The 18,408-nt window shown below is 45.3% G+C and overlaps 1 protein-coding gene across 3 annotated transcripts in view; it reads left to right on the plus strand.

The window, feature by feature from the left end:
- The window catches only part of CCM2L (CCM2 like scaffold protein), a 75,139-nt gene that overhangs the window by 32,679 nt on the left and 24,052 nt on the right, over positions 1 to 18,408 (plus strand). The window contains exons 1-4 of one of the 3 annotated variants that reach the window (XM_073607336.1): positions 5,778 to 6,031; positions 8,395 to 8,562; positions 13,423 to 13,506; positions 15,858 to 16,038. In XM_073607336.1, the coding sequence (XP_073463437.1) occupies positions 6,002 to 6,031; positions 8,395 to 8,562; positions 13,423 to 13,506; positions 15,858 to 16,038 (463 nt within the window). In that variant the 5' untranslated portion in view covers positions 5,778 to 6,001. Of the gene's footprint in view, positions 1 to 5,777; positions 6,032 to 8,394; positions 8,563 to 13,422; positions 13,507 to 15,854; positions 16,039 to 18,408 lie in introns of those variants that run through there. The other 2 variants (XM_073607335.1, XM_073607337.1) reach the window with 2 other exon arrangements.

Below are 18,408 nucleotides of genomic sequence, written 5' to 3' on the forward strand. Positions count from 1 at the left end.
TAATATAATTACGGGGAAGAGAGTTCCGGCGGGTCACAGAAGCGCAGAACGACGCTATAACGAAGGTATTTGGCACAATTATATTACAGAAACACACACATTGTACATTATATAATACTGTAATAGAGAGGATTATAGGATTTTACAAGTATTTTAACTCAGTTCACACTGGGGATTCCTGTCAGGCAGGGAGAGAGAGGGGGAGAGAAGACAGCACATTACATGGTAAGACCTACCCCGAAAATAAGCCCTACTGTGTCTTTTGTTGCCAAAATTAATATAATACCCGGGCTTATTTTCGGGGACACACGTGTAGCATCTCAGTGGGGTGGGGGGGGGTCGCTTTGTTGATCCCCGCTGAGCAAGCGCATGACAGGTCTGTCTCCTCTCACTGTGCAGAGACGGACCTGTCAGGGTCTCGCTCTCCTCAGTGGGGAGATCAGATGAAAACAGGCCTTCTGTCCGATCCCATCCGATCCGCCAGTCTAATGGAAAATGGGGTCACCATCCGTCTGGATTTGGCGGAAGGGATCGGGTTTACAACCACTTTAAACTCTCCAGCAGCTACAAAGAAGTGAAAATACAGTAAAACCTTGGAGTGCGAGCATAATTCCTTCCCGGAAACCTGCTTGTAATCCAAAGCACTTGTATATCAAAGTGAATTTCCCCATAAGAAATAATGGAAACTCAGATTATTCGTTCCACAACCATTTATTCACAAGTCCTTCAGTTTATTGTCCATATAAAAAGATTAAAGCAATGTGACCAGGTTGTGTAACCATAAAATGTCCATCCACAAATGGAAGCCTCCACAAGGGGATTAGAGGCAAAATCCAGCAGATGCTACAGAGTATAAAAGAGAAGAGAGGCGCCTCTAAGTGTAGTAATATGGTTACATTTAATGAAGGTACAATGTTCAGCAACTCACATGGTTGATGATTAAAAGAGGCAAATCTAAGTATGCAGGCATCCGGGGTAAAGCTGTCCACATAGACCATCCTCCGCACCGCCGGCTCTCACCTCTGTCAGTCTGCAATCATGACCAGGAAGACTACCCTGCAGTAGAGCGATCTGAAAGCGAGGCTTGACGCGCTCGTGGAACGCAGAGTGGAAAGGACGACATCAATGGCAGTGAGGAGGACGGTCTATGTGGACAACTTTACCCCGGATGTCTGCATACTTAGATGTGCCTCTTTTAATCATCAACCATGTGAGTTTCTAAATGTTGTACCTTCGTTAAATGTAACCATTATTGCTACACTTAGAGGCGCCTCTCTTCTCTTTTATACTTGTGAATTGTGACATGACACTACTTGTATATCAAGACATCGCTTGTTTATAAAGTCAAAATTTATAAAAAAAATGTTGCTTGTCTTGCAAAACGCCCTCAAACCAAGTTACTCTCAATCCAAGGTTTTACTGTATATAGTTTGGGTGGGAGGAGTCGTTGAGGTTGCTTCTAATAAACTGTCAGAGTGATTGGCTCACCATAAAGAGCGAGCTTCCAATGTAAATAGGACCTGGTGAATGAGCGGGCTGTACCGGCCTGGGCTTGGTTGCCTTGATTCTGAGCGGAGGGAGATGATTACAAGCTGCTGATTTTGATGTCTATGTTGTTTCGAGTGCCTGAGTTCCGAAGATTCACTGCAAGTGTTGTCACCACTCCGTCACCGTCCCCCCCCCCCCCCCGTAACGTGCACAAGATATTTTATCATTGGAGCGATATCAGGATTCTAGGAATCTTTCTTTTGTAAACACAAAACTCTTTTGTATATTTTTCATTTGGTGCTACATAAAGAATAATAAACACAATTTCAATATATTTGTCTCCTGGCCTTTTTTTGTTCTTTTTTGTTTTCTCTTTATAAAATTCCAGCTGTAAGAACGTGTCCGGAGATGGGCAAAAAGAAAGGTGAAAGGCCTGAAAACATGTCGAGAGAGATTTCAGGAACCTAATTTGTACAGTCTGGAGGAAAAGAGGGGAAAGGGGAGACATGACTGAAACCTTCAAATACATCAAGAGGTGAAGAAGGTTCAAGAGGGCAGGGTTCTCATGCCCCGTACACACGATCGGACTTTCCGACAACAAAACCATGGATTTTTGTTCGAAGGTTGTTGGCTCCAACTTGTCTTGCATACACACGGCCACACAAATGTTGGCCAACAATTCCGAATGTGGGAACACGGTGACGTACAAGACGTAGGACGAACCGATAAAAAGGAAGTTCAATAGTCATGTGATATCTCCATTACTAATAAGTAAAAGGCAAATCAGCTCAATAAAATAACACTATTTAAAACTAGCTGCTGAACACCAAGGGTCAAAATTCAAATGCCTGAGCTAAAAACATAAAAAAGACAAAAAAACAAAAAAAAACAAGTCCATATAACAAATAAACAATCCGTGAAATCTTCAGTGATGAACAAATTGTTGCATTCATGTGACTTTGTGGGAAAATCAGACCTCCGCCAATGGTAAAGATGGCAGCCCACCTCACTGTGTGGACCCTTTCATTACAGAGGGTCTAACACGCCTTCCCGCTCTGGGTATCAAATGGTAAATCCACAAGCGTTTCCCAAAGGGTCCACTTTACACTGGGTGTATCAATCAGCACTATCCACTCCAAAGTCACGTATGTCATAAAAATAAAAAACACATAGTGTTCTCTGCGTATATGCACAATTTAATGATAAAATTAATAAAATAACCGAGCGCCTGGTGAAACAGCGTGTATGTAAACAATTCAGCAATGACTGTGGGTGGTGTCACCTTGGTCCGTACGCGTTACGTCCCTAAGGGCGGGACTTCATCACTAACGCAAGTTTTACAAGACCGAGCGCTTCCGGCTCGTACTTGATTCCGAGCATGCGTGAACTTTTGTGTACACACGATCAGAAATTCCGACAACAAAGTTTTGTTGGCGGAAAATTTGAGAACCTGCTAGCCAACATTTGTTGGCGGAAAGTCCGAAAACAAATATTCAATGGAGCCAACAAGCTCACATCCAACATTTCCCGTCGGGAAAATCCGATCGTGTGTACGCAGCATTAGTATCAAGCCAAGATCACAGGGACATGACCTCAATTATAGCAGGGGGGGAGTTCAAAACACATCTTAGAAAGAAATAAAGGAGTTGTAAAGGCACAATTCTATGCACATTCTATGCATTAAGATAAAAAGCCTTCTGTGTGTAGCAGCCTCCCTAATACTTACCTGAGCCCCATCTCTGTCCAGCGATGTCCACGAGTCCCTTGGCCACCCGGGACTCTCCCTCCTGATTAGCTGAGACACAGCAGCAGCTGAATGGACACACACGGAGCTGCAGCTCGGCTCGGGTGCTCCCATTGCAAGCTGCTTGCTGTGGGGGCACTCAACAGGAGGGAGGGGCCAGGAGCAGCGAAGAGGGACCTGAGAAGAGGAGGATCTGGGCTGTTCTGCGCAAAACCAACTGTACAGAGGAGGTAAGTATGACATGTTTGTTATTTTAAAAAAAAAGGAAACTTTACAATCACTTTAACGTGGTTGTAAAGGCTTACAGTGGTTGTTAAGGCAGTGCACACACTGCCAGCCCATCTTCTAGGATTATATGATGTATATACTATATGCCATTTTCTAAGATTCTTCTTTATAAATACCGTTTTTCTAATCCCCGATCAGCGGTCATGTGACCGCCCAGCGCCATCCTTCTCCGCTGTATGTATTCCAGAGGGAAAGCCTGAGCTCTCCCTCTGAGGTCTGCCGGGCGGTCACGTGACCTCCCTCTGTAATACATACAGCGGAGAAAGACTGCGCCAGGCAGTCACATCACCGCTGAATGGGGATAAGAAAACAGTATTTATAAGAAGAATTTTAGAAAATGGCATATAGGATATACATCATGTAATCCTAGCAGAGAGGCTGGCAGTGATTGGGAGCAGTAATGTGCGAGCTGCTTGGAACAGTGATAGAAGGGGAGGGGCGGCTCACACACAGGCAGAGAGGGGAGGGGGGAGGAGGACAGAGGAACAGAGAGGAGAGCTGCAGATAGCAGGGTTGCGGATGACGAAAGCACGTAAACTGACCACGGTGTCAGGGCTCAGCAGCCATGATACATTGTGGTCAGTTTACATAGGGGAGGACAGAAACTTGCAGGATCAACCAGGTATTACAGGTGGCCAAATTACACAGCACAAGTACTGTGCTGTATAAAATGCTTTAAAGAAATATCAATATTTTTTCAAACGCTTTAAGGTTTTTTAGGAGCCCTGAAGGTAAAAAACCTTCTGTGTGCAACGGCCCCCCCCCCAGCCCCCTAATACTTACCGGAGCCCGATCGTGATCCAGTGATGTGCACGAGAGCTTCAGCTCTCTGGAGACTCTTACTCCTGTCAATCACAGCCAGTGAACCAATGAGGTGAGAGAGGGGGCAGAGCAGAGCCCCGGCTCTGTGTGTGAATGGACACGCTGAGCTGCGGCTCGGGAGCATGCCTGCTCGAGTGCCCCCACAGCAAGCTGCTTGCTGTGGGGGCACTCAGCAGGAGGGAGGGGCCTGGAGCACCACCGGGGGACCCGAGAAGAGGAAGATCCGGGCTGCTCTGTGCAAAACCATTACACAGAGCAGGTAAGGATAACATGTTTGTTATTTAAAAACAACAAGACTTAACTATCACTTTAATTTACCAAGAGAGTCGTTTCCTCACAGCACCCTGCCTTATTGCTCCTCTCAAGAGCACTCAGCCCTGAGACAAGCAGTAGGCTGGCTCTTTGGAGGAGTTAAGCAAATATCAAAATGCCTTGATGGGTGGTGTCAGGTGGAGGAGTGGACATTCTTGAAGCTGGCGATAGACAGTTCGAATCTCGTTTTGAACCATGCATGGGCAGGCTAATTGTACCCAAGCCGCTAGCAATAATCGCTGTGTGTTCCCCTAGCCGGGATAACTCCCCCCCCCCCCCCCCCCCCGTGCGCCCTCTTGTCGGGAGAACACAGTAGCCCCACGGTAGGGATTCCTCAATTGACACTGATTGTGTTGATGGGGGGAATTTAAAATTTATTTTAACATAAATAAAATCATCATGATGTCATCATACAGTATCCATGTGATAAAAATAGCAGTAACTTCTTGCTCTACATGTTTCGCCATACGATGGCTTCCTCAGGAGTCCGCAGTAACTTAACTTCTTGCTCTATATGTTTCACCATACAATGCATTTTTGAGATTGTTATGATTTGTTTATGTAATTGAAATAAAATGTAATTTTTACATCATCCTTCTAATATATTGTTTTCAATTTATAGTGATCATATATGCAGTACTTACTAGAGATCTCCTGAGGAAGCCATCATGTGGCGAAACATGTAGAGCAAGAAGTTACTGCTATTTTTATCACATGGATACTGTATGATGACATCATGATGATTTTATTTATGTTTAAATACATTTTGTATTTTTATATTTATGTTGTAATAATCTTTTTTCTGGCACCTTAAAAGTCTCATCCTTTTCTCTTTACTAAATGTGTGACTATTTAGGGACGTGGTGCCGTTGATTCTCTAACACCCAGCAATCGTTAATATTTCCTAAAGATGTTAATAAAACCTCTTTTACATAAAAAAATGTTGAAATGCCGTTCTGATAACTAGCTAGAGGGCTGTAGGTTGCCCAGCTCTCATACTGCTATACCCCGACTACATACCTTGGTCCCCCCCCCTAGGCTTCTACTTGGATAACCCTTCTCTAAGTCATTCCTGGTCTCCCCTCTCCCAGTGACTGCAATCTGTTCTTATCACTCCGGACAGAGGCAGGAACTGAGTCCTGACCTGGTGGAGTTTCCTCTCTCGGAAAATAACAAAGGATATAAAGTATGAAAAGGAAGAGGAGGCCGAGCCGTTCAGAGAAAAGGGATCGGGATGGAGCGAGGACTGTAGCCTGAGCCGCGACAGGAGCCCGAAAGAGAGATTGCAGAAAGCTGGACAAAGGTCTGGAGGGAGCGGACCCTTGTAGAGGCCGGGGGGGGGGAAACATGGAACAACAGGCAAAGAAAGGAAAGAAGGTAGGAAAAGGTCTTTTTTTTTTTAAATTAAATTAAAAACAAACTTTAAGTTGATGAGATACATGGGATATAGGCATCAAGACTAACCAACATGACCATTTTCACAACCAACAATCCTAAAGAAAAGTATTACAAATAATGCTCTGATTTCACTGTGAAAATCTTCTATCCATTATTAAAATATGTCTGTATTGCAAAAACCAAACAAAAGAAATAACCTCCAATTACAACAGAATACTGACTCCGAGGAGCTCAATATCTACATTTCCCCATTTTTAAACAACTTGTAGACACACTTTATGTATATTCCCAGTTTGTCAATTCCTCCATTATTTAAGGGCTAGTTTACACTTTCTTCAAAACAAGGCTTTGGACAGGCTTTGTTAAAGTTCTCTGACCGCCAGTCAAAGCTGCTGACACTAAATATAATGGTTAGCTTACAGTCCTGTTTACAACTTGCTTTTGCTTTGCTTTGGTCTCGCTTCAAAAATTATACCCCATGTAGCCTTAGTGGTGCTTCAAAGCGTCTTCAAAGCCTCCAAAGAAGTCTATGGCAAAGCTCGCTTGAAGCTCCACTTGGGGAGAAGAAATTGCCCTGGCATCAGTGGGAGTAAACAATGCCCCATCATTGGTGTCAGTGGGAGAAATAGTTCCCATCATTGGTATCAGTGGGAGGAATAGTGCCCCCATCATTGGTGTCAGTGGGAAGAATAGTGCCCCATCATTGGTGTCAGTGGGAGGAATAGTGCCCCATCATTGGTATCAGTGGGAGGAATAGTGCCCCCATCATTGGTGTCAGTGGGAAGAATAGTGCCCCATCATTGGTGTCAGTGGGAAGAATAGTGCCCCCATCATTGGTGTCAGTGGGAGAAATAGTTCCCATCATTGGTATCAGTGGGAGGAATAGTGCCCCATCATTGGTATCAGTGGGAAGAATAGTGCCCCATCATTGGTGTCAGTGGGAAGAATAGTCTCCCATCATTGGTGTCAGTGGGACGAATAGTGCCCCATCATTGGTGTCATTAGGAGGAATAGTGCCCCATCATTGGTGTCAGTGAGAGGAATAGTGCCCCATCATTGGTGTCAGTGGGAGCAATAGTGCCCCATCATTGGTATCAGTGGGAGGAATAGTGTTCCATCATTGGTGTCAGTGGGAGGAATAGTGCCCCATCATTGGTATCAGTAGGAGGAATAGTACCCCATCATTGGTATCAGTGGGAAGAATAGTGCCCCATCATTGGTGTCAGTGGGAAGAATAGTCTCCCATCATTGGTGTCAGTGGGACAAATAGTGCCCCATCATTGGTGTCATTAGGAGGAATAGTGCCCCATCATTGGTGTCAGTGAGAGGAATTGTGCCCCTTTATTGGTGTCAGTGAGAGGAATAGTGCTCCATTATTGGTGTCAGTGGGAAGAATAGTTCCCCATCATTGTTGTCAAAGGGAGGAATAGTGCCCCATCATTGGTGTCAGTGAGGGGAATAGCGCCCCATTATTGGTGTCAGTGAGAGGAATAGTGCCCCATCACTGGTGTCAGTGGGAGGAATAGTGTCCCATCGTTTGTGTCAGTGGGAGGAATAGTGTCCCATCCTTGGTGTCAGTGAGAGGACTAGTGCCCCGTTGTTGGTGTCAGTGGCAGGAAATATACCCCACTGTTGCTGACAGTGGGGGGGGGACGCCCCAGGGGCCGAATGAAAGCAAGCAAAAGGCCGCAGTTTGGAGACCCCTGGTCTATACTAATGATTGGAAACCTGCAGGACTGGATCCCGATCGATGTGACCACTATGACAGCCAATCACAGTGAAAAGGGTCATTTCAGGTGCCACACATCCAACAAAATCCAATGGTAGCGATGGTGAGTGTAGCCTCAGCCCTGACTCCATCCAGACTCCATTACGACGCGTTTCACCGCACCAACAAGGCTTCGTCATGGAAGGGTTCTCAGCCAATTACAGTGATCACATGATTAGGCAAACCTTCCTGCTCCTTGGGGGTAATAGCCAGGGCAGGTGGGAAGGGGTGCCTTCTGCCTGCCCATGTACTGGGGCTGAACACGCAGTGTGCATGAGAACTAATATATATATGTAAAAAAAATGGGTTCCTCTTTTAATTTTTTAGAGAATAAAAGATGCAATGCATTGTGGGAGTCAGGCTGGGATCTTGGCATTTCAGGGCAGTGGTATCTCGGATTGCGATACGCTGCAGCAGAAGCATTAGGAGCGTCTTCTTTCCTAATGACGGGATTGTGAAATGTGCAGGGAGGTCGATTGTAGAAAATAGGATTGAAACGTGACTTGATGCGCTGCCAGTTACTGTTTTTATGATCCAAGCTGTTTTCACATGTACTGTAAACTATTACCGGCAGGCTCTGGTCTCCCCCCTCAAACGGCTGGTGTCGCTCAAATCTGCTCGGCGCTCCGCCGCGAAGAACAGCAACTACCGCCGCCCGCTCCATTCTGTGCCTGTGATGCCCCCGGACTACCTACTAGACCCTCAGATCCTGCTGCATGACTATGTGGAGAAAGAAGTGAAGGTGAGGAGCTTAAAGTGAAAGTCCACACAGATTTTATTTTAGATTTGGATACAGCGTGGAAGTGTTAGAACCTCTTCTTGGGTTTATGTATTTGTTGTCTGTTTCACGGTTGCAGAGATTTCACCTTACTTCATATCCTTGTGATGCCACAGGAACGTGAGGATATTTCACCTCCTGGCACAGAGACAGCAGCAAAAAACCTGAGAAAGATGCTCTAACCCTCCCCCGTCTTCTTCAAAACTTAAAAAGGAACTGCAGTCTGCTCACATCATTTGTAATAAAAACATCTTTGTCATTTTGAAGCTTCCCTCCAACCCCTTTGCATATTATTTGATATAGACTGTGGTTCTGTACTTGCCAAATATGCTGCAGAAATCTCCCTCCGCTGAGTCTGGCTGCAGCCATTTCAACTGTGGGCAGCTGAAGCTGCTTCCTGTTCAATTCCTGGATTGACACAGACACACAGAGGCACACCTCCAGCTCTGCAGTTCTCATTGGCCCTCTTATGACTCATCCCCCCTTTCCTTCCTGGCAAATTTTCACAAGAGAGAGAGAGCTGTGCATGATGTCATACGCCTACGCTAATGACCAGACAAGAAACAGGAAGTGAGCTGTATAAGGTATTTACTGGCAGACAAAAGATTTTTACTATCTAAAGTTAAAACAACAACAAGGGCAGAAGATTTAATTGATGGAAAGATGAAAAAATGACTAAAGATCCACTTTTAAGTGGTTAAACTTCCCTCATTTACAGACCAAAGTTCATTCCTTTGGTGTCAGTGAGAGCAATAGATGGAAAGATGAAAAAATGACTGAAGTTCCACTTTAAGTGGTCAAACTTCCCTCATTTACAGACCAAAGTTCATTCCTTTGATCTAAAGAACAAAACGTTACAATGTTTATAGCTAGCTCAGTGGCTGAGGAATCGTGTGAAACAAGGCAGACTGCCTGTTTTTTTTTTTTTTTTGACAGCTGTCAGCTTGAGCAGAGAACTCTGCACAGAGTCGAGAAATTGCTTGATCCCGAGGGGAAAGAATCAGGATCTCGATTCCTATGCACTCTGCAGTATAGGGGAGCATCATGGGAAATGTAGTTCCAAAACATCTGGAGTGCCAAGGTTCACCATCACTGGCCTAGGCTTTTTACCAGACAAGAAACAGGAAGTGGGCTGTATAAGGTATTTACTGGGCAGAAAAAAAAATGTTTTACTATCTAAAGTTGTATTAACAGATGCCACAGAGGTCCAACATTAAAGCCGGCCAAAGATGGATCGAATCTTAGGGACCGTCCGAGATTCGATCCATCTATGGGCAGGGTTGGTTGAACTGAAGTTGATCCATTGATCAGCTTCAGTACAACCAGCTAGAGCTGCACGATTAACCGTTAAGAATCGAGATCCTGATTCTTTCCCCTCGGGATTAAGCAATTTCCCGATTTCTATGCAGAGTTCTCTGACAGCTGTCCAAAAAAAAAAAAAAAACAGGCAGTCTGCCTTGTTTCACAAGATTCCACAGCCACTGAGCTAGCTGTAAACATTGTAACGTTTTGTTCTTTATACCAAAGGAATGAACTTTGGTCTGTAAATGAGGGAAGTTTGACCACTTAAAGTGGAACTTCAGTCATTTTTTTCATCTTTCCATCTATTCCTCTCACTGACACCAATGTGGTAGGTTTACATAGAGAGGAGTGGCTGAGTGGGAGATGTATCACACGATGGCATCCACATCCCGATGCTCTATATATATATATATATAAAATAAATACCAAATATATATGTGTAGGTAGGTTGTAGACGAGGAGACACATACATAGAAGTGTCAAAATTATACATTATTACAGACACAAGATGTGAAACTGAAGCATTAAAAAATATTAAAATATAATATAAAAACATTGTAGCATTAGAATCATTATAGCATTACAAAATTATTATTATTACTACGAAATAGTGAATCATTGAAACAGTGAACCATTAAAAAATAGTGAACCATAATAAAAAAGAAAATATTAGTGCATGCAGTGTCCTGGTTTAGTAACACTTTCATTTATTAAAGCTTAACTCTGGGCAAAACTTTTTTTTGCCCCATGCAAATGGGGATGTGCCCGCACTGCATGTGTTTAAATTATATTGATGCTACTAATAGTAAACCTACAATAATGTACCGTCGTCCTATAAATTTGAAGGAAACAAAAGGCAGAGGATGTAAGGCAACTGTGGACTTTCATGGTACGGTAAGGACTTGCATACACTTTTGTATAAAAATATATACATTTATTTAGAAAAAACACACAGAGTTTAAAAGGTCCTCAAGAGAGAAAATATACAAAGGTACATATAGATATATTCTCTGTACAAGAACTGAACAATGGAGCGTGCATTCATCCAGGATTAGGAATAGGAATGACGTTCAAAATCAGTTTGAAATCAATATGTTTCGCGGGATGACAGCTTCCTCAGAAGTATATTTCCAGAGACATTATATGCAGTTATCTCTATAAGGAATAAACATATAAATAATCAAACTCATGAAAAAACATCTGTCTGTAGATACTGTATGTATTTGTTTTTTCATGAGTTTGATTATTTATATGTTTATTCCTTATAGAGATAACTGCATATAATGTCTCTGAAAATATACTCCTGAAGAAGCGGTCATCCCGTGAAACATGTTGAGTTCGAACTGATTCTGAACGTCATTCCTATTCCTAATCCTGGATGAATGCACGCTCCATTGTTCAGTTCTTGTACAGAGAATATATCTATGTGTACTTGTGTATATTTTCTCTCTTGAGGACCTTTTAAACTCTGTGTTTCTTCTAAATAAATTCATATATTTTTATACAAAAGTGTATGTAAGTCCTTACCGTACCATAAAAGTCCACAGTTGCCTTAGATCCTCTGCCTTTTGTTTTCTGCATGTGTTAAATGCTCATTTTTTTTTCTAGGGGAGGGGCAAGCAGAGATATACTTACCTAATCCTCCGATCCTCCCAGCCCAAATCCGATCCGCCACCCCCCCCCCCCCCCCCAACGGTCTTCAATAGTGGACTGTTCCTGACGTCATCACGCCCAGAGCAGGCTCCATAGACCAGGAAAAGTCCACCGCCGGACCGTGGGGGAGTGCAGTTTTCCGGAGTATTGAAGGATCGGGAGAGTATAAGCTTTCTGCTCACCCCTAGACAAGACAAGCTGTTGGCCAGTGCAGTGCGGGCACATCCTCACTGCCAGTGATAAAAAATGTTTGCCCGTTGCTTTAGGTGTTGAGCTGTGTTATTTTTTTTTATAAAGTACTACAATGCGCCATCCCAAACGGCCTGATCCCCAAGCATTGGAAAACCTCTAGACCGCAATCTGTAACAGATTGGATATTACGAGTTGGTAATATACATTTGATGGAAGAGATTACCGTCCCTAAAAAGGGCAGATTATGACACTAATTAGAAAATATGGTGGAGCGTGCTACGTTCTAAAAACTCTGAACTCCCGCAGTTTTCTACTGGACACAATCCCAGACCTCATTGTACAGTAGAACATGCTGTCTATCAATAGCTGTAGGAGTGAGAAAAATCACTGAATACAGGTCAGAACTCAACAGGTGACCTCCTTTAGAAATTCTACCCCCCCTCCTCCCCCCCCCCCCCCCCCCCCACCAACTTTGTGATTGGATGTACATTTCCTTTGTTGTTCAGGAGCGCTTATTACCATCATCCTACCACATCATTCCGCTTACCAAATACAAGCAGATCCAGATTTAAAAAATACCTGTAAAAGCTATAACAAATTATCACTAACATGTTGTATGGCGTTTGTATTGTTTTTTAAATTTGTCCTGTTTTTTTTTTTAATAGATAAAACATGAATAAAACTTTATTGACAAAAAATGCTACATCTTGACCCTTCTCCTCTATAACTTTTAAATGACCCTCTCTCTTTCCTATTCTTTTTTTGGTCTCTATGCTCCAACCCCCAGTGTTAATTTTGTCGACTAAAATATTTTTGTCTACTAAAATACGACTAAAATGTAAAACAACTCAGATGACTAAAATATGACTAAAACTTAAAGTGGAGTTCCACCCAAAAATGGAACTTCCGCTTTTCGGAATCCTCCCCCCCCCTCCGGTGTCACATTTGGCACCTTTCAGGGGGGAGGGGGGGAGCAGATACTTGTGTAATACAGGTATTTTTCTCCCACTTCCAGGCATAGATACCCGAGCCACCCGCGGGTGTCTACGCCACTTCTGACGCCTTCTCTGCCCCCCCCCACTGTCTTCTGGGAGACACACAGGTCCCAGAAGACAGCAGGGTCCAGTGGGATAGCGCAGCGCGAGTTGCGCATGCGCAGTAGGGAACCAGGAAGTGAAACCGCCATCTGGGAGCCGAGGGACAGATCAGCTTCGGGTGCCGACATCGCAGGCACCCTGGACAGGTAAGTGTCCTTATTTTAAAAGTCAGCATCTGCAATATTTGTAGCTGCTGGCTTTAAAAAAAAAAAAAAATAGTTCTAAAACGAAAATGTCATTTTAGTTAACAGACTATGACTAAAGCTAAATCGAAGTTTGCCATCAAAACACTGCCCAGCACAGGTACTATAAGCAGGGCCAGGACAAGGGGTGGGCAGGAGGGGCAGCTGCCCTGGGCACAGCAGAGCAAGGGGGCAGAAAATAGACATGTGATAGTCTATGGCATGCATTAACAGTGGCAGAGGGGGGGCGCAGGTTTGCATGCTTGCCCTGGGCGGTAGGCGAACCTGTCTTGGTACTGACTGTAAGCAATTGACAGTAAAAACCCTAAAGAGTGACCATAGGTTGCTGCATTTACACAGTTTTCAATGCATCACCATCAAATCCTCTCCTCCTCCAGTTCTTAGGTCATCTGACGTGGGTAGTCGCCTCTTTGAATCCATCTAGCCGAGATGAAATCTTGCAGCTCCTGGACACAGCTCGGGTAAGGCTCTCTTTGTAGAGTGACTGCAGATTCAATACTGCCAGCAGGTAAAAAAAAATCCTAAAGGAACAAGACAAAAAAGTACTCGGTGCCCCCCTCCCCCATGCACTGCAAGGGTTAAATGCTCATTATCTCTAGGGGTAGAGTAATACGGTGTAATACTAACATTTTTGCTTGTTGTGGTTGCACGCCTACGTCTTCACATTCAATGCAGGACGTGATGACGGCGAGAGACAGCCCACAGCCCAGAATGTTGGGAAGAAGAGGAGAGTGCTGGAGCCTGCAGGAGTAAGGACAGGGGCTTACCTACAGGGGTCACAGGGGTTGCAATTGCGACCCGGCCTCATGCTCCAGGGGACCCGTGCAGCTCCCCTGTACACCTGCTTCTCCTCCTCTCCCTCCTATAGGCATTCATTGGCTGCAGGAGGAAAATGCAGGGGATCGGTTCTTCTATATGCCACCCCTCTCCCACCGGCTACTGCAGGGTATGTGTCAGGACAGAGTGCTGGGGAGAGGGCCGTAAAATATGTAATTTTCTGCCCCCGCTCCTTCTTCTGAATGGACACAGATCACTGACCGCTACCGATTACTGACTCTGTCCATTCATAACTGAGGTAAAGTAAACTGTGTTTACTATGCTTCAGTTTGTGAATGAACAGGAAGCCTCTGTTCAGAGCTATTCCTGTCCATTCATTTTGTGCAGCTGAGGCTGCAGAGATAGAGATTGAGGGCTGTGTCCTCAATCTCCTTTCTCTGTCTCAATGGTGGAACATCAGAGGTCTGTTTAGACCCCTGATATCTCACCAAAGCCCCTCAATGGGGCTCATAAAAAAACAAAAAAGAATTAAAACAAAAAATTGTAAAAAAATAAAAATCAAATCAAATGGTAAAAAATAATAAAATAACAAAAATAAAAAAAACTTCCAACACCAGTGGCGGAACTATCAGGGTCACAAAGGTTGCACTTGCAGCTAGGCCCTGGCTTCCCACCACTTTGGGGGGGGGGGGGGGGATGGGGGGGTCGGGCTGCAGAGCATGTAAAAGAGTCCTGCTGCGGGACCGGGGGTCAGGGGGGCCCTTCATGGTTTTTTTGGACTGGTGCCCTGAAAGTTCTAATTACGCCTCTGAGTGAGGAATATGGTAAAGGTGACCATACACTGTAGAATTTCTCCACTCCCTCACTCCATTCCCCTATCAATGCAACAGCACAGATGGACGCACCTGCAGCGCTGGCTGTTGTATTCTGACAGCCGGAACCTGCGGCCATCAGAATACCTGAACAGTGCTTGCATCTGACCTTCGATTGAAAGATTGACTTGTCGTGCTGGCTGGTGATAACCGGGCCACTCGCAGAACGAATTTCTGCATTTGATCTAAAGTAATAGAGACTCTTCCTCTACCCTCTAGGGCTAACAAGCATTTAACCCATGCAGTGAGGATAGGGGTGGGGGGATCGCTGCAAGGGCTTTGCAGCTAAATAGGACAGCCATAGAATTTCAAGTAGATGTAAACTCCAGTTAGGTGGCATTTCAGTGCTGCTGATCTCTTCCAGTCTCTTTCAGCTACTTTCTGGTGGTGGACCTTCCATGATGAACCTAGAGGAAAGAATTAACCTAGAATCACCCTATAGGCACACAAGGTTAGTGCACATATTCGCCAACAGACCATGGATCATCAGGTGTCGCCCAAAACTTTTATTGCAGAAAGATTACATCACAAAGGACCAGGTGCCACGTTTCGGAGCCACGCAGGACCCCCTTCGTCAGACATGCCTGACAAAGGGGTCTGAAATGTTGCACGATGCACCTATTCCTTTGTGATGTGATCTTCCTGCATTTAAAAGTTTTGGACGACATCTGTGGATCCACGGTGTGCTGGCGAATATGTCCATTAACCTTTGATGAGTCTAGTTTCCAGCTGGTGATCGCTGCAACACCCGCTACTGACGAGCCCATATCCAGGAACATGGGACATCATAGGGCACACAAGGGGCACATCCCATCTAGGCAAAATAAAGTCATAATCCAAAAACAATGTTTTCCAGTAGAAGGGATGATGTCTTTCTAGGGCAGTGATGATGAACCTTGGCACCGCAGATGTTTTGGAACTACATTTCCCATGATGCTAACCTACACTGCAGAGTGCATGAGCATCATGGGAAATGTAGTTCCAAAACATCTGCGATGCCAAGGTTCGCCATCACTGTTCCAGGGTATGTTGTTGTGTGGTTTGGACAGGAACGTGCATAGTCTTCTTTAACCCCCCAGCTGAATTGTTGTGAACCTGAAGGCAGCTTAAGCTACAAAAGAGAGGGCATGCCATGACTGTCAATGTACTTGTCTCCACAGCAGTTGAAGGAGCTGCCCCTACATTGCACCCCGGAGCAGGACAGCATCCTTAGCATGTCTGCCCGCAGCCTCCTACTGACCTGGAGGGACAATGAGGAACTGATCTTGCGGATTCCCACTCACGAGATCGCCGCTGCTTCCTACGTCAGAGACGACGCACTCCACCTCCTCGTCCTCAAAACAGGTGCCAGGAATTAGATGTCTCATTTCCTTTATGTTGTAGGACGCCTATTTTCTGTTGAGGTCTTCCATCTTTAACAGAACCTGTCACTGACCCAAACCACTAGATCAGGGGTGTCAAAACTTTTTTCAAAGAGGGCCAAATTTGATGAAGTGAACATGCGTGAGGGCCGACCATTTTGCCTGACATTCTTTGAACCATTAAAATTCGGTATAAGTGTGTTTGTCCGAGCAATAATACACTGCCCAACAAGAATTCTCCTGCCTTTGTGGCTGTGTGTGGTGAAGAGATGAGCTTGGATATACCGTATTTATCGGCTTATAACATGAACCTTCACTTTAAGAGGGAAGTTTCAGGAAAAAATCTTAAATTTTAAATAAAGAACTGTGAAGCAAAATAAGGGTCAGTGCCCATCAATGCAGCCTAATCTGTGCCCATCTGGAGCCCCACTATTGCCATGAATGCAGCACCCACATTGTCATGATAGCAGCACCCCCCGTTGTCATGAATGCAGCACCCCATGTTGCCATGAATGCAGCACCCCCGTTGCCATGAATGCAGCACCCCCGTTGCCATGAATGCAGCACCCCCGTTGCCATGAATGCAGCACCCCCGTTGCCATGAATGCAGCACCCCCGTTGTCATGAATGCAGCACCCCCGTTGTCATGAATGCAGCACCCCCGTTGTCATGAATGCAGCACCCCCGTTGCCATGAATGCAGCACCCCCGTTGTCATGAATGCAGCACCCCCGTTGTCATGAATGCAGCACCCCCGTTGTCATGAATGCAGCACCCCCGTTGTCATGAATGCAGCACCCCCGTTGTCATGAATGCAGCACCCCCGTTGTCATGAATGCAGCACCCCCGTTGTCATGAATGCACCACCCCCGTTGCCATGAATGCACCACCCCCGTTGCCATGAATGCAGCACCCCCGTTGTCATGAATGCAGCACCCCCGTTGTCATGAATGCAGCACCCCCGTTGCCATGAATGCAGCACCCCCGTTGCCATGAATGCAGCACCCCCGTTGTCATGAATGCAGCACCCCCGTTGTCCTGAATGCAGCACCCCCGTTGTCCTGAATGCAGCACCCCCGTTGTCCTGAATGCAGCACCCCCGTTGTCATGAATGCAGCACCCACGTTGTCCTGAATGCAGCACCCACGTTGTCCTGAATGCAGCACCCCCATTGTCATGAATGCAGCACCCACATTGTCCTAAATGTAGCACCCCGTTGCCATGAATGCAGCACCCCCCGTTGTCCTGAATGCAGCACCCCCGTTGTCCTGAATGCAGCACCCCCATTGTCATGAATGCAGCACCCACATTGTCCTAAATGCAGCACCCACATTTTGTCCTGAATGCAGCACCCCCATTGACATGAATGCAGACTCACCATTGCCATGAGTGCAGCCTGATTCATGCCCATCTGCAGCCTCGGAGGGGACGGGGACGGGACGAGCGCCAACAGACATACAGGAGAAACTTCTGTTTTCTCGGTGGCCTCTTTAATAGAAAGTCCCGCCTCCTATGATGGACAGAACAGTTGTCCACAGTTGTCCAATGGCAGCGCAGGAGACGGGACTTCCTTTTACAGTGGCCGCTGTGTAAACAAGAAATACTCCTGTATGTACGTCACTTGTCCCACCCCCTCCCTGTCCCCTGCAAGGCAGCCAGCATGTATAGCTTCTGTGGCCCCCGGCGCTCGGGGATTCGTTGGGGGACACAAAAGATATACATGTGAAAATTACCAGGCGGGTTGTCCGAAACCGGAACGTGGGCCGCACTTTGGACATGCCTGGTCTAGATAAACAGGGGTTCCTACGATTGCATGTATATTTTATATCTGTTCTTTGAAGGTAAATTTGATAGATTTTTTTTTTTTTACCTGTAACAGAGAGAGAATGTACATAGTAATCGGCCATGCCTTAAAGCTAAAATTTAAAGTGGTTGTAAACCTCAGACATGAAATATGAACAAAGCACATCCCTCTATAGTGTGTACTTGTCTCAGTCCAGAGCACTAAGTGCCATTTCTGTCTGCTGCCTCATTCCTCTGCTATCAGCATGAGTAACTTCTGACAAGTTTTTAAGAGAAAAACATGACAGGAGGGATTTCCAACACACAGCCTGTAATTGACAGCTTCAGCTCTGTTCCCGTGTGCTCTGAGAAGGGGGGGTGTGCCCCTTCCCTCCAATCGGCTCTCAGAGCTCTCCTCACTGAGCTCTGTAGAGTGTAACTTCAGCTCTCTGTCCCCTTTTTTCTGTCAGCTCATGCACGCTTTATAAATTGTGAACTTTGAATGACTGTAGAGAAAAGAAGACTGCAGATAAACAGGTACAACTTATGTTGGATGATTTGTTTCATCTCTC

This window comes from Aquarana catesbeiana, linkage group LG12 (assembly GCF_042186555.1).
Source record: "Aquarana catesbeiana isolate 2022-GZ linkage group LG12, ASM4218655v1, whole genome shotgun sequence".
Taxonomy (NCBI): Eukaryota; Metazoa; Chordata; class Amphibia; order Anura; family Ranidae; genus Aquarana; species Aquarana catesbeiana.